The 22,646-nt window shown below is 38.9% G+C and overlaps 1 protein-coding gene across 1 annotated transcript; it reads left to right on the top strand.

Moving 5' to 3' along the window:
- Window positions 1–296: 296 nt before the first annotated feature.
- ZCCHC10 (zinc finger CCHC-type containing 10) lies at window positions 297–22,527 on the top strand. Its single transcript, XM_059417564.1, has 4 exons — window positions 297–366; window positions 16,293–16,457; window positions 19,814–19,855; window positions 20,531–22,527. Exons 1-4 carry the CDS (start codon window positions 326–328, stop codon window positions 20,796–20,798), a joined length of 516 nt encoding a protein of 171 aa, XP_059273547.1. The 5' UTR covers window positions 297–325; the 3' UTR covers window positions 20,799–22,527.
- The last annotated feature ends 119 nt before the right edge of the window (window positions 22,528–22,646 follow it).

Genomic DNA, 22,646 nt, shown 5'->3' with positions numbered 1-22,646 from the left:
TTTTATTCACGGTTATGTATACATGTACGTATACTTCCCTCCTTTGAGAATGTTTCTCTCTGCCTCTTCACACTGTATACCTGTACTCATCCTTCAAAAGCCCGCTCACGTGAGACAACCGGCCTCATTCCTCTTTCTTAAACTACAGACACACACAGGAAACAAGACTTACCACCTACCCACCCACAGCTTAGCCCGAAAGTTGCCCCAGAAGCCTTCCAGGCCGCACTGGCTCCGCCCAGGCAGGCGGACGCGGGGTTCCAAGTCCCCGCCCCTTCCGAGGAGTTTCCCAAAACCCAGCGCGGCAGTCTTCAGCCGCGCTAAGATGGCGACTCCCATGCATCGGCTCATAGCTCGGAGACAAGCGTAAGTGAGGGCCCAGGTAGGGCCGCGGGGCGGGCTGGGGGCGGGGAGAAACGCGTCAGCCGGCGGGTGAGCCCGGGCGGGGATGTGAGGCAGGTATGGGAACTTCTGTGTGGACGCGCGGAGGGTGGTCTTTTCTCACTTGTTGCTGCTCCACAGGGGCTCGGCCCGGGTGGTAACTTTGCTGTCCACGGGGTAGTGATTGCGTGGAAGACGACTGCGTAAGGTCCATGGGGCGGGACCTAGGTTATGGGGTGGGAGTTGGGGTTCTGAAGAGAGCCTAGCGTTTGCTTTTCGCACAGCGGACGTCCAGAAGTTGGGCACTAAGTGGCGTGTGCCCCTTTGCCCACCCAGCCGCCCACCTTACGGGTGGCCAAGGGAAGCCTGAAGCCCTGATCCGACACCCTCCACTCTCAACGACGTAAGCCTTCAGCTCCCTATGCAGTCTCCAGCGCAGCTGGCTTTTCCTGTCCCCTTCCTATCGCCTCTAGGAACAGCCTGACTATAACACCGACTTTCCTCCCAAGTTTTCTCACTTTCTACCACTCATTCTCTTAAGTAAATAATAATTTATTAACCATCTCGCTCTCTGCCAGAATTTGGGTATAAAGAAAAAGAAGTATTCAAGACGGGAATCCCTGCTTTCAGGAAACTTACATTCCGTTGGTAAAGAGTCGATAAACTAAACATTTTAAGTAAATAGAGTTGGTGTTAAGAGCTTTGAAGGAATTAAGAGGTGATGGAAAGAAAGGCCCAGGTTAGATTGGTTGGACTGGAAAGGCATCTCTGAAGTGGTGGCATTTGAACAGAGATTGAAAGTGTGAGAAAAGAGCCAATCATGAGAGGATTTGGGGAAAGAGCATCAGACAGTGGCATAATTACTTTCAGACAGGAAAAAACTTTAATTTGGGGGGTTTTTTAAGAGACGGTAGGGGGAGGGGAGAGAAAATCTTAAACAGGCTACAGATTGGAGCCCAAAGTGGGGCTTGGTCCCTGACCGTGAGATAATGACTTAACCTGAAATCTAGTCCTCTGCACGACTGACTGAGCTACCTAGGCTCCCCAAGATCTTTAGTTTTTAAAAACTGAAAGCTGGCCATTGTGGTTAGTGACCAAGAGAGAGTGGCACAAGAGGTTTACCATGGATGTGTAATGTAGATAACAACCCACATGTCCCTTTCCTGTAAAGCCCTTTTTCTTCTACTAGCCTGCACACCTGAACAATCATTCTCTTAGCATTTCATGCTGTTACCATTTGCAAGTCCATGATATATCACTCCTAGTCTACTTGCATATATATATGTATGTTTCTTTCTACATTTCTGTTTTTTATTTTTATTTTTTTGTTGTCTTTCCTTTTCTTCTCTCCATCAGATTCTACCTCTCACACCTAATGAAAAGAGTTCCTTGAGCATCAGGATAAAGACCTAGAGAGTCAGGGTAGTATACCTGGTGGAAGAGAAGAAGTCAAGAAGTCAAGAATGGAGTGAATATAATACATAATAGGTGTGCTAGATTATGTCACCAGAGACTCTTACTCCCAGGTTTGTTCTTTTGGGTGTTAGTTCCGTATTTGGATAGGTTAGGTTCATTCTCTTGGTTCCAAGATGGCTGCACTATATTTTGGTCCTTTATATCCTCTCACTTTCAATTTAATGGTATCTCATTTGTGTAGGTTGAATCATGTCTATGGCATTGTGATGCCCTGATTGTCAGATAGCATTCTTTTTCCAGCACGATCAGATGGATTTCTATAAACCAATGATGAGCTAGATAAGTAGGTTAGATAGATGATAAATACTAGGATGGCAAAAACAAGCAATGTCCACTTAAATATGAAGTGAAAGACTTTATATCTATCTATCTATCTGTATATATCTTTATATCTATATCTCATTTCAGAAGTATCAGAAAGTTCAACAAATGTTGTTTTTCTATAGAATGCCTGTATTTGTTACATGAGCTACACAGAAGTAAAAGAAATCTTGCTTTAGGAGTTTCTGGTCTTGTTGGCAAGAAAACAAATGGCATATAATAAAAGTAGTCATGGTATTCAGAGTAAATCTTCCGGGACTTGGAGAAGGAAACTTTCAGAAGTTAGGGGAGTCTGGTAGAGTTTGGAGAATATTTTGGGGTGGGAGAGGAGCCATTACTTTTCATTTTATGTTCATCACAAAGTTTTAGTTTTATTTATAAAAAGCATATGTTACTTCCCTAAGTGTTGTGGTTTTTTAAAATATTTATTTATTTGACAGACAGATCACAAGTAGGCAGAGAGGCAGGCAGAGAGAGAGAGGGAGAAGCAGGCTCCCTGCCAAGCAGAGGGCCTGATGCGGGGCTCTGTCGGAGGACCCTGAGATCATGACCTGAGCTGAAGGCAGAGGCTTAACCCACTGAGCCACCCAGGCGCCCCTACTTCCATAATAAGTTTTAAACTATTTTTAAGTTAGTTATAAGAAGTGAGAAAGTACTGCTATAGTTCTTTGTAAGAGTCTTTGGACTAACGAGGAAAGGGAGGCAATAAAAGAAAAAAGAGAGAGCCTAAATTTGAAATTCCTATTCAGCCGATCTTTCGGGGAGTTAACTTTATATCAATTGAAATGAACTTACTTTCTGTTTGTAAATTGTAATTACATCTACTTATATGTGAGTAGATTATAGAATCTTGGCACTGTGTGGGGTCATTTCTTCTGCTAAACCTTCCACTGGATTCCAGTACTGTGTCTTCACCATCCAAGGGAATTATCTAACTTTGGCTTGAGGACCTCCAGGAAAGACATACTTACCTCCTGAAGTAGTCTGTTACATTTTCTGTATCTATCAAAAGTTTATGTTGAACTGAAAGGAAAATATTTATGAAGCTTAAGCCCTGCTCACTTCTAACTTCCTAGCTTTGGACGTAAACTGTGATTTCAGTCAATTAAAAATGCTAGGTGTTATCCACTTGAATTACCATCAAATCAAGCTTCCCCTGTCTTGGTACTTGTATTGGTTTTCTGGACTTAAGAGTCAGACTTAGTTTTACCCTTGTTAAATTTCATCTTGTTAGATTTGACATTGAGTTCTAGCCTGTCAAGACCTTTTTGGATCCTGATTTGGTTATCCTTTGTATTACTCCTCCCACTTAGCTTTGTGTCAGCTGCAGGTTGGATAAATAGGCACACTAGTGCCCTCCAAAATCATTTATAAAATGTTGAACAAGTCCCAACTGAGGACCAATCATTCAGGCCATCACTGGATACCTCTCTGTGCATTTACTTCAACCTGCTTCTCCCTCTCCCTCTGCCTACAGCTCCCCCTGCTTGTGCTGTCTCTGTCCGTCAAATAAATAAATAAAGTCTTTAAAAAAAAAAAAAGTAGTCTTTTGTCCATGATGTTCAGCTGATCTAATTGTTCTGTTTTGTTCACAAGGGTATTGTAAGACTTTCCAGGATGCCTGATGGAAATACAAATTCCCAAAAGCCAGTAAGGGTATTAGTCTGTAATGATCTGATACTTAGTGATCAGGGCTTTTCTTTCTGAATGGATTTTATAAATCCAGTGAGAATTCTGCCTAGAATGAATGTCAAGTTCGTTGGTCTGATTTGTGGAATCTTCCTTTCCCCTGACTTTGAAAATCAGAACTGCATTTGCCTATTCCTAGTCTTTCAGCGCCACTCCTGTTTGCCAGTGTCTCTCAGATTACCAGCAGCAGTATAGTCAACTCACCTGGAAAATCTCTGGTATGTTGTGGAGCAGTCACTTGGGCCATTGTGAGTTAAACATTCAGAGTGAATAAAAGTACTCTGTAACTCACCCCTCACTATCTTGGGGTTCTCGTTCTGTGTATCATTGTGTTTGAGTGAAGACTAAAGCAAAATAAAAATAATCCTGCTTGTACTTTCAACCTATAGCTTAACATTGGTGATGTATTCGCCTAGCACCCCAAATAATGAACCTATCTTGTTTTTGGTTCTTTGTGCTTTAAATGTAACTAAAACACAAAATAATTTTTGTTGTTCTTGACACTTCTCATAAGCCTCAGCTTATTTTGGTTGAGTGTTTATTTATATTAGGTTTAAATATTTCTCTTACAGGCCTTTAGCATTCTCATATATCCCTTAGTTATATGTTCCTTTGAAAAATATCTTTTACTGTCTACGGCCATACCACCCTGAACGCGCCCGATCTCGTCTGATCTCGGAAGCTAAGCAGGGTCGGGCCTGGTTAGTACTTGGATGGGAAAAATATCTTTTACTATTTGTTTTATGATTTCACATGCAGTCCATGGTCATTGTAGGAAAGTTAGAGAATACAGATAATGAAAAAGTATATTGTAACACTATCCGAAAGGTAATAGTTTTTACACTTTAGTGTATAACCTTTCAGGCTATTTTTAAACTTTAAATAGCCTCATAGTGTTCTTTATGGATAAACAATAACTTTTTATTATTGGAAAATGGTAGTGGAAATAACATTTCCTTTGCTGTTGGGAGAGTTAGGTCTACTTTTTTTTTTTTTCAGTATAGTTGATACACAATGTTATGTTTCAGTTGCACAGCATAGTGATACCCCAAGTTTATATATTAAGCTGTATATATATATACATTATATACATTAAGCTCACTGCTACTGTAGCTTCCAGCAGGTTTACTCTTATAAACCATTTGTATTTCCTATAATAAATATACAACTAAATTTTTGCATATATCCATTTTTCTGGGTTAACTATATACTTTTTAAAATCAGGTTTACTGATGTTTAATTTACATTTAGCAAAATTCATTGTATGTAAGTATGTATTTATTTTTAATATTTTATTTTATTATTATTATTTTTAAAGATTTTATTTATTTATTTGACAGAGAGAAATCACAAGTAGATGGAGAGGCAGGCAGAGAGAGAGAGAGGGAAGCAGGCTCCCCGCTGAGCAGAGAGCCTGATGCGGGACTCGATCTCAGGACCCTGAGACCATGACCTGAGCCGAAGGCAGCGGCTTAACCCACTGAGCCACCCAGGTGCCCTGTATGTATTTATTTTTGAGAGAGAGGCAGATCACGTGTGCACGAGTAGGGGCAGGGGAGTGCAGAGGGAGAGAGAATTTTTTTTAAAGATTTTGTTTATCAGAGAGGGAGAACATATGCACGCTTGTGAGCACACAAGCAGGGGAAGAGGAGAGGGAGGGGAAGCCTCTGCCTTCGGCTCAGGTCATGATCCCAGGGTCCTGGGATCAAGTCCCACATCGGGATCCTTGCTCGGTGGGGAGCCTGCTTCTCCCTCTGTCTCTGCCTGCCACTCTGTCTGCCTGTGCTCGCTCTCACTCCCTCTCTCTCTCTGACAAATAAATAAAATCTTAAAAAAAAAAGTCTGTCCCATTAGAGCACTTCTTTGAGCCTTAGTTTAGGATATAGAAATGGAATATTGTGAATAGGGTGTCCAAATGGTTAGAGAGAAATGCTAATCTTGTTTATTTTGAAATTATAAGTCTACTTCATTCAGACTCCCTGTGGAACATCACTATTAATTAATGGTTAAAACATGTCAATCATAGGGGAGCCTGGGTGGCTCAGTGGGTTAAGCCGCTGCCTTCGGCTCAGGTCATGGTCTCGGGGTCCTGGGATCGAGTCCCCGCATCGGGCTCTCTGCTCGGCAGGGAGCCTGCTTCCTCCTCTCTCTCTCTGCCTGCCTCTCTGCCTACTTGTGATCTCTCTCTGTCATATAAATAAATGAAATCTTTAAAAAAAAAAAAATAAAACAAAAAAATAAAACATGTCAATCAAAAGGAATTCAGATATTTGTGAATATTCTATTTATAGCTACAGAAAACTCCACAGTGCTGGGGGATAATATTTTTAATTTGTTTATTTATTTGCTTTTTAAATTTATTAAATTTAAATTTATTTATTTGCTTTTTAAATTTATGTTTATTTATTTAAATTATTTATTTATCTTAAGTTGTAAGTTTCTTAATATTGGGTTGCCTGGGTGGCTCAACCATTTGAGCCTCCAACTTTTGATTTCAGCTCAGGTCATGATCTCATGGGGTTGTGGGATCAAGCCCCACATTGGGCTCCACACAAGGTGGGGCATCCATTTAAAAGTTTCTCTCCCTCTGCCCCTCGTCCCCGAACTTGCCCTCATGCTCTCTCTCTTGTTTTTTAAAATAAATCCTTAAAAAAATAAAATCGAGGAGCACCTGGGGGGTTTGGTGGGTTAAGGCCTTTGCCTTCAGCTCGGGTCATGGTCCCAGGGTCCTGGGATCAAGCCCCTCATCGGGCTCTCTGCTCAGCAGGGACCCTGCTTCCTCGTCTCTCTCTGCCTGCCTCTCTGCTTACTTGTGATCTCTCTGTCAAATAAATAAATAAAATCTTTAAAATAAATAAAATAAAATAAATAAAATCAATTTAAAAAAATTAAGTTTCTTATTATTGGGGAAACAATCTATGAGTTGGAGAAGACTTTATTTCCTTGATTCTGAGAGGCTTCCCTCCATACCAATCATAGTTTTATTTTTAGGAAATACTGTGAAAGGCTTTGCAATGGATTTCAAAACAAAGATTGCTAGGTATCTTGTCTAATGACTCTTCCTGGCTATGTGACCCTATGAGAGCCTATGCATCATTGTCTTTGAGCTATTTTATAACTGTAAGGTATAGGATACTGGTAGAAAATATTGTTACCCATAAAAACACAGTACAGTTGATTCTTGCAATGTGGCTATTAACTAGTTTTTAGCTATCTGTAAATTCCTTTCAGCATAATTGCATATATATGTGTGTTCTTTGAATTCTCTTTTGAACCTGTTATACCATCTTACTTGTTCCTTTAATTAATAATTAGATTGACCCGTGTTCGTTTTATATGTATTTGAATGAGAATCATGATTTTACACTTTTATAGGTGTAAAAAACATCTTTGATGTTTCTGAATTTATTATTTCTGGGGTGCATTTTACAATTGTGTAAGTTAAATATGTTAGTGGTTCTTTTTGCCTCAAAAGCTAATATTAAGGCCATAGAGTGTTTTATTATTGATGCCCTTAAAAGTTTGCTCTGACATTACATATTCAGATAAGGTCTGAAATTATAATCATGGCTCTGGGAGTTGCTTGCTGAAATTTAAGAATTATTACTGAACGGGGCGCCTGGGTGGCTCAGTGGTTTAAGCCGCTGCCTTCGGCTCAGGTCATGATCTCAGGGTCCTGGGATCGGGTCCCGCATCGGGCTCTCTGCTCGGCAGAGAGCCTGCTTCCCTCTCTCTCTCTCTGCCTGTTTCTCCATCTACTTGTGATTTCTCTCTGTCAAATAAATAAATAAAATCTTTAAAAAAAAATAAATAAATAAAATAAAAAAAAAGAATTATTACTGAACAAAAAGCTGAGTCTTCTTTATTATCTTTTAATACTGTATCTACTGACATAGCCTTAGTTCTTTACTTGTAACATTTTTTCAGATTAGGATTAGTTTAAATTTTGGACAGATACTAAAACTAAATTAATTGTCAGGATTACAGAACCTGTCCCACAATCCAAAATGTGTTCTCTTAAACACTTGGTTTTCCAGCATTCATTGTACAAACGTTTACTGAATACCAATTATGTGTTCACTAACAATAAAAAAAGGTGACTGCTGTAGGTCAGCACTAAGAATTCAGCATCTCATCGTGTAACCATGTTATGAGAAAATTTAAAGTGCCATGTATCATTATTCCAGACAATTGATTACCCTAATATGTAGAATGACAATAATATATACACATCCTCATCTATAGAATGGGGATAGTGCTTTCAAACTCACTGGGTTGTTATGGAGATTGGATGTGATTATGCATAATTAATACTTAGCTAAATTCCTGGCAGAGTAAATATAAGCCATGGCTATGGTCTCAACTAATTCTCATAGTACCCTAATAAAGTAGATATTTACTACATCTTTTAGAAGAGAAACCAAGGTTTCCAAATCAGTTTGCTGAAGAACCTACAGCTATGTAGTGAAAGAGATTTTTTAAAATCTTTATTGTGAAATATAATATATATACAAAAAAGTTTAAATAACATAACTATGCCACTTAACAAATTATTATTATTATTATTATTTTTAAAGATTTTATTTATTTATTTGACAGACAGAGATCACAGGTAGGCAGAGAGGCAGGAAGAGAGGGGGGGGGAAACAGGCTCCCCGCTGAGCAGAGAGTCCGATGCGGGTCTCCATCCCAGGACCCTGAGATCATGACCTGAGCCAAAGGCAGAGGCTTTAACCCACTGAGCCACCCAGGCACCCTTAACAAATTATTATAAAGGGAACATTGCGTGTGACTTCCCTCAGGTCAAGTAATAAAATGGCCTATATACCAGCAGCCCTTAAGGCCCTTCCCAATCATGACCTTCTCCCTCCCTCCTACAGTGACCCAACATTTATGGTAATTGTTTCCTTGCTTCTCTTTGGGCTTTTACCATCTTACTCTGCACTGGAGTTTAATTTTGCCTGTCTTTGAACTTATACAGAATCAGACAATTTGGATTCTTTTGCATAATCTGACTTCTTAGATGTAAGATCCATATAAGTTAAAACTGTAAAGTTTGTTCATTTTCAGTACTATGAAGTATTTCGCTATATTCTGTACCACAAATTATCCATTCTACCTCAGTGTTCTTTCTGGTTTTGAGGATATTACAGGTTATGCTGTTACGAATATTCTTAGAGTTCTTTCTCTTCCCTTCTTGCATAAGTCATGCCTAAAGCCATTAAGTAGTGTAGAGCAGGGTAGGCTTTCAAGCAGAAGGTTGACTTGGCATTGGAGTATTAGGGCCAAAGTGGCCTTAGAAGGGCATCCATGTAAGTGTGTGAAGTGATCTACAGTGTCAGGAGGCTGTGGAGGGCATCCACGGGGGGGAAGGGTTAGTGTGGGATGTGAGATCCCAAGCCAGGTGAAAGGAACGTGTCCACACAGGAGCAATTTAGCATAAGTTGTCACCCTAGTGAAGAGAACATCTACATAGGGGAAGCAACATGTAATTTAATAAAAAGTGTTAGAGCCTAAGTGGAAAGAGGACGTGACTCTAAATATCATCAGGGCTCCATCAGTCTGATTTCAGGCTGGGACAGGTAAAGTAGATGAATTTGAAATTTTTTGTTGTACCAGAAAGCAAGGAAGTGCCCCCAAAATGGAGCCATGTCAGAAGAACACACAATCTAGCTTAAAAGGATTCCTTTCCACTGACCATACCTAGGACAATTCAAAATAAATGGTGGTAATGGGACTATAACTCATTGAATAAAATTCATGGAGTAAAATAGAAAAATATGAGTTCATACTGATAGATGAATAAATGAACTAAAAATTTAATGGGCTGGGTATTTATATAATATCAAATACCAACCCACAAAGTAGTTATTAATAGTTATATTAATTTTCACTTAGAGTTGTTTGACAAATCACCCCAAAACTTAGTAGCTTCTAACAATCAACATTATCTCAGTTTCTGTGGTTCAGGAATCCAGGAGTGACTTAGCTGAGGGTTCTAACTCATGTTCTCCCTTGTTGTCCTGGTCAGGATTTTGCCAGGGGCTGCAGTCATCTAAAGGCTTCACCAAGACTGGAACATCTTTCCCCAGGATGGCTCATTCACAGGACTATTGGCAGGAGGCCTCAGCTGTTCATCTCCTGAGCCTCCCTAGAGGCTGCTTAAGTATCTGCCTAACATGACAGCTCCATGACTTAATCTTTGAAGTCACACTCCATCACTCAGTTTTATTCTGTTAAACCAAAACACTAAGTCCAAGCCACATTCAGGGTAAAGGGCATTAGGGCTCTACCTCTTGAAGGGAAGAGTATCAAAGAATTAATGTGAACATTAATTTAAAACCGCCACAATTACAAAAGACAAAAAGTAACTTTACGATGCAAACTCTGGTAGACCTTCCTGCGTCACCTGGTAGCAATATAGTGAGAAGGACAGCACATTTCTATTACATTCCTGTCAAAGGTGCATAGCCTGAATCTAATCATGTACAGATATCAAATGTGGTAGTTGACCTCCAAGATGACCCCCAATTATCCTTGCCTCCTGGTATTCGGGCTCTTGTATAGTGTCCTCCCACATTATACTAAGGTTGGTCTGTGCAACCAATAGAATATAGCAAAAGTGATGACATGTCATTTCCAAAATTAGGTCATAAAAGACTGAGTTCTTAAGTTGTCTTGGTCACTCCCTCTGGGGGAATTCATGTTGTGAGCAGCCCAATGGAGAGGTCAAGAGGAAGGGAACTGCAGCTCCCTACTGAGAGCCCCCTAAGTGAGCTTGAAAGCAACTCATATTGAAGCACGTTCTACAAAACAACTGGCCCGTAACCTTCAAAATTGCCAAGGTCATAAAAACAAGACTCGACTAAGGAATTCATTAGGCAAGAAACTAAAGAAACATGACAAATGCAACAGAATGCTGAACTGGGTTTTGCTCTAAAGAACATTGGGACATTTGATGAAATAAATGGGATCTGGAGATTAAATAGTAGGAATATATCTATATTAATTTCTTGATTTTGATGGTTACATTGTTATGTAGGAAAATATCCTGGTATATAGAAAATATGCAATGAAGTACTGTGAGTTGATGGGTCATCAGGTTGACAACTTACAAATAGTTCAGGAAATATGGTGCTTTGAACTGTACTTGCATATTTTCTGTAAGATTATTTCAGTGGCGCCTGGGTGGCTCAGTGGGTTAAAGCCTCTGCCTTTGGCTCAGGTCACGCTGCCAGGGTCCTGGGATTCAGCCCTGCATTGGGCTCTCTCTGTTCAGCAGGGAGCCTGCTTCCCTCCTCTCTGCCTACCTCTCTGCCTGCTTGTGCTCTCTCTGTCAAATAAAATAAGTAAAATCTTTAAAAAAAAAAAAAAAAGATGGGGCACCTGGGTGGCTTAGTGGGTTAGGCCTCTGCCTTCAGCTCAGGTCATGGTCTCTGAATCCTGGGATCGAGCCCCGCATCGGGCTCTCTGCTCAGCAGGGAGCCTGCTTCTCTCTCTCTCTCTCTCTCTCTCTCTCTCTCTGCCTGCCTCTGCCTACTTATGATCTCTGTCAAATAAATAAAATCTTTAAAAAAAAAGATTACAATTATTTCAGAAATTTTAAGAGCTACATAAAGAATAATATTCTTTTTTTTTAAAGATTTTATTTATTTGATAGAGGGAGAGAGATCACAAGTAGGCAGAGTAGCAGGCAGAGAGAGAGGGGAAAGCAGGCTCCCCAATGAGCAGAGAGCCTGATGTGGAGCTTGATCCCAGGACTCTGGGATCATGACCTGAGCTGAAGGCAGACACTTAACTGACTGAGCCACCCAGGCACCCAAGAATAATATTCTTACACATGTTATCTGGTATAGCTGTGCATTGATTCTGTTTAAAAAAAAAAAAATTTTTTTTTGGTAATGCACACATGGTGGGGGTGAGTGGTTTGGGAGGGGCAAAGGGGGAGAGGGAATCTTTTTTATTTTTATTTTTTTAAGATTTTATTTATTTATTTGAGAGAGAACATGAGCGAGAAGGTCAGAGAGAGAAGCAGACTCCCCGTGGAGCTGGGAGCCCTATGCGGGACTCGATTCTGGGACTCCGGGATCATGACCCGAGCTGAAGGCAGTCGTCCAACCAACTGAGCCACCCAGGCGTCCCGAGGGAATCTTAAGCAGGCTCCACACCCAGCTCAGGGCTCACTGGAAGGCTCCATCTCACACCCCTGAGATCATGACCTGAGTTGAAATCAAGAGTCATACACTCAACCAACTAAGCCACCTACGTGGCACTGCATTGATTTCTATTGTATAAATATCTACAAGTGGAATTGCTGAATCATAGAGTGTGCTTCTCTTCAACAATGGTAAATTTTTTTCAAAATGGTTCTACCAGTTTGTGTTCATCCCCACAGTGGATGTGTGTTCCTCTTGCTGTGCATTCTTTATCTTTTAGTTTTTTTTTTTTTTTTAAATCAAGCTGGTTCTCCCTAAGTTTTTTTTATTTATTTATTTATTTATTTATTTGACAGAGAGAGATCACAGTAGACAGAGAGGCAGGCAGAGAGAGAGAGAGGGAAGCAGGCTCCCCGCTGAGCAGAGAGCCCGATGCGGGACTCGATCCCAGGACCCTGAGATCATGACCTGAGCCGAAGGCAGCGGCTTAACCCACTGAGCCACCCAGGCGCCCCTTGCTGTGTATTCTTGTTAACATTTGCTGTTGCCAGTTTTTAATTTCAGTCTTCCTGGTGTGTGATAGGTAGTATCTTCTGGGTTTTTTGTTTTATTTTGTTTTTTAAATAATTATTTATTTAGAGAAAGAAAGCATGCATGCAGGAGTGAAAGGGACAGAGTGAGAGGGAGAGAAAGTCTTAAGCAAACTCCACAGTGAGCTCAGAGATTGACTCTGGGGTTGATCTCATTACTCTGAGATCATGATCTGAGCCAAAATCAAGAGTTGGATGCTTGGTTGATTGAGCCACCCAGATCCCCTTTCTGGGGGTTTTAATATGCTTTTCTTTGATTAGTAAAGTATAACTTTTTATATATGTAGTGTTAACTTGTGTTTCCCAGGCCCATTTTTGTCCATTCTTTCCATTTTCCATTTCATCTTATTTTTTATGATCCATCATGTCCTTACTGATTTGTAAAACCTTCTCCAACGTCTTGGCTTCCCTTCTTACTCTCTTCATAGTGTATTTTGGTGAACATAAATTCTTTCTTGCTTTCTTTTTTAAGAGAAGGAGGAAGAGAGAGAGAATCCTAAACAGGCTTCATGCCAAGTGCAGAGCCTGACACAGGACTTGATCTCAAAACCCTGAGATATGACCTGAGCTGAAATCAAGAGCCAGATACTTAACCAATCAAACTACCCAGGTGCCTCAATGAAAGAAATTACAAATTTTAGCATAGTCTAACTTAACAGCTTTTTAAAAAAATGATTATTAGTATTTTGGTTTTTTTTTTTTTTTAAAGATTTTATTTATTTATTTGACAGAGAGAAATTACAAGTACACTGAGAGGCAGGCAGAGAGAGAGAGAGAGAGAGAGAAGGAAGCAGGCTCCCTGCTGAGCAGAGACCCCGATGCGGGACTCGATCCCAGGACGCTGAGATCATGACCTGAGCCAAAGGCAGCGGCTTAACCCACTGAGCCACCCAGGCGCCCTTGGTTTTGTTTTTTAAGAATTCTTAAGTCAGGGGTGCCTGGGTGGCTCAGTGGTTAAGCCGCTGCCTTCAGCTCAGGTCATGATCTCGGGGTCTTGGGATCGAGTCCCGCATCGGGCTCTCTGCTCAGCGGGGAGCCTGCTTCCCTCTCTCTCTCTCTGCCTGCCTCTCCGACTACTTGTGATCTCTCTCTGTCAAATGAATAAATAAAATCTTTAAAAAAAAAAAAAAGAATTCTTAAGTCAAATATGTCAATTTTTTTTTTTTTTTAAGATTTTATTTTTAAGCAATCTGTACACCGAGTGTCAGGCTCAAACCCACAGCCCTGAGAAAAAGAGTCATACGCCCTACCACCTGAGCCAGCCAGGGGCCCCTGTCACTGTTTATTTGTAAGTTTATTTACTTATTTTTTTTTTTAGTTTTTTTTTTAATTTAATTAATTAATTAATTAATTAATTTTTAAGTGATGTCTATACCCAACATGAGGCTGAAACTCACGATACCCCCATGTCACTTGTTTTAATACTACCAATCTAAGACATTTATTACTTGAGCAGTCTGTAATCAATGTTTGCATATGGTGGAGAGTAGAGGTTTTCTTTTTTTCTTTTTTTAAAAAAGATTTTATTTATTTATTTGACAGAGAGAGAGATCAGAAGCAGGCAGAGAGGCAGGCAGAGAGAGAGGGGAAAGCAGCCTCCCTGCTGAGCAGAAAGCCCAATGTGGGGCTCGATCCCAGGACCCTAAGATAAGGACCTGAGCCGAAGGCAGAGGCTTAACCCACTGAGCCACCCAGGTGCCCCTATTTTCTTTTTTTAATAAAGAATTATTTACTTAGTTGAGAGAGAGACAATATGAACAGGTGGAGGGACAAAGGGAGATAGGGAATCCTCAAGCCAGCTCTCCACTGAATATGGAGGCCAATGCAGGATTTGATCGCAGGACCCTGAGTTCATGACCTGAGCAGAAATCAAGAACTGGACACTCAACCGCGCCACTCAGGTGCCCCAAGAGTAGAGTTTAGTTGTAATTTTTTCCATATGCAAATCAGTTGTCCTTGCACCACTAATATGTCCTTTCCCCCACTGCTCTCCAGTACCATAGTGGTCATAAATCATGCATTCATATATACATTAGTCCATTTCTGGACATTATGTTCTGTTCATTGGTTTGTGTATCTTTGCTAGAATTTCACATTCTTAGTTGATAGAGCTTTACCGTAAGTCAGTGTCTTTTAACCCAAGGCTTCCCCACTTGTTCCTTTACTAGGGTATTTTGGCTGTTGGCCTTTTGAATTTCCACATACATTTTAGAATAAGTTTGTTAACAGAACAAACAAATAAAAATTTGTTTGGATTTTGATTGGCATTGTGTTGAATCTATAGATCATAGATCTGTAGATCAGTTTGTGGAGAATGGACATTTTTACGATTATTATGTTTTCTAGTCTATGAACATGGTATATTTTTCTATGTGGCTACATGCTTAGATGTTTAATTTCTCTTAGTAATGTTTATATTGTGCATAGAAATCTTGTACATATTTTCTTTGATGTGTTTCCAGGTATTTGATATTTTTTAGGAAATTATAAATATCACTTTTTTAAAATTTCTTTTTAAATGTTTTCATTATATAGAAATTCTATTGATTTTTATTTGTTTACCTTATATCTAATATAGAGCTCAGAATATGGTTGTCTACTGAATCCTGCTTGATGCTTGTTCTTGTGGGCCTGTGGGTTAAGGATGTTAATTACATGTGTACGTATATGATTAATTTGATAGGAAACATGAACTTTCAACCTCAAACGAGTGGAATGTTCTACATATGAATCGCATCATTTAAATCTCTTTTCTGTGAAATATTTTTATTAATAAAATATCTGTGGAATTGTGTTTTCTCTCTTGTCATGGAAATACCTACATAATATCCTCAATTTTGCCTCCTGATCAGCAAAGCCTGAAACTTTTACTATCTGACTCTTTACAGTTTGCCCACCCCAATGTAAAATCTTGCTGAACTTATGAATTCTAATTATTTCAAAATATTTTTGCCTATAGATTATTTTGAATTTGCATGTACATAATAAGTCATAAGTGAGGAATGACCATTTTGTTTTTTCCTTTCCAATTCTTTCATGTTTGTCTTTTATTGGTTGCATCTGATTCCAGTATCAGGGATGAGGGATTAAGATTTTTTCTTAGTCTCCTAGATGACTAAAAGCTGGGCTGTATTCTCTATACATTTGGTTTATTCTTAGGGTATGACTCTTCAGAGACCTAATGCTGAATACATAGTTTGTCTCCCTAAATTGTTGTAAGTGAGGTTTACCCTGTTGAGTTGGGCAAACACTCCCAGTGCAAGAATTAACTTAAATACAGAGCTGACTACTCTGGATTTCCATTTTCTTCCATATCTTGGCTTGGTTGTTCTTCACCCCACTGTTCATTCTTTGATACCGCAAGCAGATTGTTAAAAATGTTTTGACTGTTTTTTTCTATTTCCGAGCTGAGGAGTTGGTCTTAGTTACCTAGTCTGCTGTTACTGGAATGGAATTAGGAAATAAAGATTTGAACTTAGTTTGGCCTCACTCTCAAGGTCCATGCTCTTGACTACTGTATTGCCTTGTGACTAAATCTAACATAGTAAACAATTTAAAATGTAAAATTACATTTATTTGTGGCCTAAAAATGTTCATATTATTTATGCTTTTCAGGGTAGAAAATGTCAAGTCAAAATTTTAAGGCCTGTATTCTTTTTTTTGTCTTTTTGCTCCATAGTGAGGCAAATAAACAACATGTAAGATGTCAGAAATGCTTGGAATTTGGACATTGGACTTATGAATGTACAGGAAAAAGAAAATACCTACATAGGCCATCAAGAACAGCAGAACTAAAGAAAGCTTTAAAAGAAAAAGAAAACAGATTATTATTATTACAACAAAGGTATGTTGACCTGTGATATCCAAAGGAATATTTTTAATTGATAGAATTTATGAAGTGACTAAAGGTATCTTGGTGATTATCCAGATTTCAGTTATAATATTAGCTAATGTTTAATGAGTCCTTCCCATGTGCCAGGCACTGTATTAAGCTTTTCACAAGTATTAGCTTAGTTAAGCTTCACCTCTATACCATTAAGGTAGGTACTATTCTTGCCATATTACTTGTGAAGAAACTAGGGCCCAGAGAAGTTGAGTTACTTACACACCAGTGTCACACAGCCAGTAACTGGAAAGATTAAACTTTTGAACCAGCCAGTCCATGCTCTTAATCACTTTGCTTTGTTGACTCAGCTGCTGGTGAAGTGGCAGCAGAATACCAGGAGGTAGATGATATGAACTGTCAACCATAAAGATAAAGTGGCCAGTTATTCTACCAGCAAAATGAGTTTATTGGGGAATACCAAGGGAATTGCAATCCTGGACAAGAAAACTGGCAAACCATGGGCAAGTCCAGAGAACAAAGGACAGGGGCTTGCTTTTATCAAGGAAAAGAGGAAATTGGGAAGGGCTGTTTGAAACAAAAGTCAGCTGGGGGAGAGTGAGAGTTTAAGCTTCTCATTGGACAACTGGGGCAATTTCTCGTGGGTGTTGTATTGCAAGGCAAGAAGAAAATTTTCCTTCCTCCTGCTGAGATAGTAAAGTAAGCTTCTTCCTGTTGAGAACAAAGTGCTGCCCTCTGTGTGGGGGTCGGCTGCTGATGAGGAGGGGGAGTGTATGCCAGCTCCCCATTCAGGGTTGCCCAAGTCCATTTTAGATGCTGTTCCCTTTATTTTCTTAGAGCTGATGTGGTAAGATACCCAAGACAAGTATCCAAGATACTTAAACTAAGGCTATAAACTACATGGAGAACAGTATATATAATATGCAGTCGTTTATGTTAAAAAAGAAGGAAAGGAATAATGGAATTTTTTTGGAAACAGAAATGATCTGTAACAGTGGCTCCTTTCTAGGAGAACTGGATAGGAGAGTAACTAGAAATTTGTTATATACTCTTTTGTGTCCTTTGAATAAAGCCCCCCCCCCTTTTTTTAGGATTTTATTTATTTGAGAGTGCACAAGCAGCAGGAGGGAGAAGCAGGCTTCCCATTGAGCAGGGACCCTGATGCGGGACTGAATCCCAGGACCCTGAGTTTATGACCTGAGCTGAAGGCAGACGTTTAACTGACTGAGCCACTCAGGTGCCCCATAAATAAAGCTTTTTTTTTTTTTTTTTTAAGATTTTATTTATTTATGTGAGAGAGAAAGACAGAGATAGGGAGAGGGAGCAGGAGCTGGGAGGAGAGGGCGCAGAAGCAAGCACCCCACCAAAGAGGGATCCCGTTGCAGGGCTTGATCCCAGGACCTCAGGATCATGACCTGAGCTGAAAGCAGATGCCTAACGACTGAACCACCCAGGCACCCCTTAAATAAAGCTTTTAAAATTGCTATGAATTAACTAAGTAAGCATGTTTGAGAAAGTGAAAGAGGAAGATGCCAGATGTACTCAGTGCTACAGATCAGAAGCAGCATCTTCATAAAGACATTACCTGTATAATAGTGTCTGAAACAAGGGAACTTGCAAGGCAGTGGTCTCACAATTAGTGGACTTGATGGCTCTTCAAAGGTTATGCAGGAATAGATAGGTTATCAATTTCTAAGTCATCAACTTTCATATATAATTTTTCCAAAAATAAATTTGTATAAGAACTTGTCTGTTCATTCTCCTTTTCTTTCTTTTTTTTTCCTACTTCCCCTTTTCTCCTGTGTAGAAACTTAGATGTTTTTCAAAATACTGGTGTTTGTACTAAGAAAGTGGATAGCTCTAATTATTGGGAGCCATTTTTTTTAAAGATTTTGTTTATTTATTTGTCAGAGAGAGAGAAAGAGAACACACAAGTAGGGGGAGTGCAGACAGTGGGAGAAGCAGGCTCCCTGCTGACCAAGAAGTGTGATGCAGGACTGGGATTATGACCTGAGCTGAAGGCAGACACTTAACTGACTGGGCCACCCAGGTGTTCCAGGAACAAATTCTTTTTTTTTTCTTTTCCTAAACATATTTTTTAAAGAGTTTATTTATTTATTTGACAGACAGGGATCACAAGTAAGCAGAGAGGCAGGCAGAGAGTGAGAGGAACAAATTCTTTTGTAATTTTTTTTCCCCAACAAAATTGAAAAAGGATCTAATTGGGCTACCAATTTAATTTAAAAGTATTTTTTAGGGACGACTGGGTGGCTCAGTCAGCCAAGTATCTGGCTCTTGATTTCAGCTAAAGTCATGATCTGAGGGTCATGAGATCGAACTCTGCATTGGGCTCCATACTGGGTGTAAAGCCTGCTTAAGATTCTTTATCTCTGGGGCGCCTGGGTGGCTCAGTGGGTTAAAGCCTCTGCCTCCGGTTTGGGTCATGATCCCAGGGTCCTGGGATTAAGCCCCCGTATTGGGCTTTCTGCTCCACAGGGAGCTGCTTCCTCCTCTCTCTCTGCCTGCCTCTCTGCCTACTTGTGATCTCTGTAAAATAAATAAATAAATAAATAATCTTAAAAAAAAAAAAAGATTATAATAATAATAATTAAAAATAAAAATAAATAAAAGTATTTTTTAATCATACATCTTTGTGACTAGTAGACCCTGTCACTGAAGGTATTCAAACACTGACATTCCTACAACAAAACTCTATTTCAATCTACCTGTTTAGGTTAAGAAAGTTTCTTAAGTTAAATCTGTAAAAATTAAGTACAGGAATTGAATTAATACTGAACCTTGTCACAATCTAGCAATAAGATCCAGGGATACATAAACTAGAAAAACAATCAATACCATTAAGAGATGTGTTTCCAGTAAATTTACTTTGATGTGTAATAATTATTAAAATTTGTACTGTATTTCTATACTGTTTTATTTTATTTTAAAGATTTTATTTATTTGTCAGAAAGGATTAGGGGAGGGTGGGCACACACAAGCAGAGAGAATGGCAGGCAGAGGGAGTAGCAGGCTCCTTGCTCAGGACTTGATCCCAGGTCCCTGGAATTGTGACCTGAGCCAAAGGCAGATGCTTAACTAACTAAGCCATCTAGGTGTCCCTCTGTATTATTTTAATCAATTGTATAGTAATATTGGTAATGGTAACTCAGAAGGTTTTTTTAGAGACAGAGTTGGGGGGTGCAGGTTATAACAAGAAATGGTGGGCTCTGTACATGTCATGAAAAACAAAGTGTTTCTCCAATGTAAGACACTTTGGAGAGGCTCCTGAAGGGTTTGTCTGAGCTGTGTATAATCACTCTATTAACAGGAGTTTTTTCCCCCCTCATATTTATCAGCATCGGAGAAACTAATGTAGAAAGGAAGACTAAGAAAAAAAGGTATGTGTGGCTTTAGGAGTTTTTTATGTATAATAAATAATACTAGTGGGAGGGATGGGAAGAAAAATTTAAAAATAAAAGTGATAATAATAATAATAATAAGGTAGACCTAAAGTCTCTTGTTTGTAATTCATGATTAAGTATCATCCTTATTTCCTGATATGTTCTTCTCTTTACCTAACTGGAACATACTACCTTCATTTCTCCTTTTTCTCCAACTTCTCAGAGGCTTTACACCTGGAAATAGTAAATAATTTCACTTTAAAAATCTCTTATTACATTAGAATAAGAAATATTCTTAGACTGGTAAAAAAAAAAAAAAAATTGTTGACCAGGTCTATCTGGTTTAAAGATAATGAAACATTTGCCATGCTGCCTGAGGTTTCAGTAAACCCAGGTGTTACACTGCAACTTTATTCTAACATTATTCATTCTAGAGCGTAAATAGACTAGGAACACTGATCTTGAACTCTGTCCAGGAGAGTTTAATTGCTAAAGTGAAAGACGTTGTGGTTGCCGCAGGACTTCTGCAGTTATGCAATCCCCAGCACAGCAGATCCAGCAGTCCCACACAACAGAGCTGCAGTGTGTGCACGGAGTTTCCCTGTGCACTTGCTTTTAACTATTCTGTTAAACGTCAGCTTCCTGTGCATCTAACTACTCATTGTCTACTAGGTCTAAGAGTGTAACCAGTTCCAGTAGCAACAGCAGTGACAGTTCAGCCAGTGATTCTTCATCGGAGAGTGAAGAAACGTCTACCTCATCCTCCTCGGAGGACAGTGACACGGATGAAAGCTCCTCCAGTTCATCATCTTCATCCTCCTCCACAAGCTCTTCCTCATCCTCCGATTCAGACTCAGATTCCAGCTCTTCCAGTAGCAGCAGCACCAGCACAGAGAGCAGCTCTGAGGATGAACCACCAAAGAAGAAGAAAAAGAAATAGAATTGCTCCATCCCTATTGGACTGCTGGTCTGCAAACATTAATGTGATTCTCGAAAGGGAATTTAGAATATGTTAAGGCCAAATAGATAAACCGATCAACATTTCTGGAGTTTAAAAATTTCTAAGTGTTTTACATCATAAGAGCATAAAGAGTATTAATAATGGATTATACATATATGTAAGACTTTTTTATTTTCAGGGTAAATCTTGTTTTTCTTTTTTATCTTTAATATATATCTGTAAAACATAATCAAAGCTGAATCTAGTACGTCTGTTTTTGGGATGAAACTTATCTTTTCTCCCTGTGAAATAAATGCCATACTTTGTTATATGTCAGTGCTATGTATCAGATGTGTTTTCAGGATAATGCATCAGAATATCTGGCAGTGAATTTCTAAAGCTTTTGGCTGTGTGTTATTATATAAGATTTAATACATTGTTACTATAAAATTAGGAGTGTTCCTCTTAATAACTGTGCCCTCTTTCTATGTTTATGTTCGGAAACTTATTCTGAGTTCTTGTCTTAAATGAAAAGCTCAAGGAACCTATTAATATATTTATACCTTTTGGATGGTACAGATGTCAAGTTATTGTGTTGTATTATTCATTTCCTTCTGGTTCTTAGAGTTACTCTTTTTTTTTTCCCCCAAGTAGGCTCCACACCCAGCGTGGAGCCCAGTGCAGGACTTGAACTCACAGGCCTGAGTCAAGTCTGTGCTGAGATCAAGAGTTGGATGCTTAACTGAAAAAGGCACCCAGGTGTCCTGTATAGTTACTCTTTTCTGAGAAAATCAATCCGGAGGAACCTAAAAAGGAACCCAAATTCCAAAACTACTTGGAGTCTAATCTTGGTGCCTTTTGATAAATGCTGTGTATCAGAAAAGAGTCATTTGAAAGCCTAACTTAAGGTAAAAGTGATATAAATATCTTTGTGTGTTATTATGCTATAAAAGATAGGAGAGGAAAGTTAGGAAGAGAGGTAATTTTAACAGAAAATTAGGGTGATGTTGGTTGCCTTTTATTAAGCTTTTCTAAGCTTTCATAAGGATTGCCTTTTATCATTTTTGCAATCGTGGTATTGATGGTTTGTTTACATGGCACCTGGTCATATCTGACACTCTACTACATAAATATGAATGACTTGGATTAATCTGGTGTGTTTACATACCATATACACAGTTGAAATGTAGCATGTAAGATTAAAAAGAAATACCGCACAGTGTTTCTTAAAAGTAAAATACTCTGCTGTGGTGAAATTACTTAGTTTTGCATGACATCATTCTGTGATGTCTTTTAAGCTTTTTGGAAAGAGGTATCATTTGTAGAAAAATCCTGATTTGGGCTAAATATGGGTTTTTAAAAATATGAATGTTGTCCCTTTTTATATTTTTATGAGAAGGTAGTAGAAAATTGCTTTTGAAAATGGGCTTCTATTTAAATGTTGAAATATATGTAACAAATATTCTAAGTTTAAGGAGACTATAATTCCTTGTATGTTTTTTAGAACCATCTCCTTTCAATGATTGTAATAAATTCTCAAAACATCATTTCAAAGACTCTATACAGAATATATCAATTGACAGGTAAATTTAATAATTAATTAGACACATGTTACAATGTTGGTCATCTCCATCAGGATATTTTTAGCAGTAAAAAAAATGTGGAACAGAAAAGTGTACATAGATTGCAACACTTGGCAGTTAAATAAAACTCATCATTTGTGCTCATAGGCTAAAGCATCTATTATCTCTTTGCTGTCTTAAGATGAGCTCTTATTCTTTTTGAGGGTAAGGACATTTAAGCAAATTCTAATTATTTTTACTATTCTCTTATAAGGTATCCCTAGAG

Source organism: Mustela nigripes, chromosome 12 (genome assembly GCF_022355385.1).
Source record: "Mustela nigripes isolate SB6536 chromosome 12, MUSNIG.SB6536, whole genome shotgun sequence".
NCBI classification, from domain to species: domain Eukaryota; kingdom Metazoa; phylum Chordata; class Mammalia; order Carnivora; family Mustelidae; genus Mustela; species Mustela nigripes.
This window is presented reverse-complemented; position numbering and strand designations above follow the sequence as displayed.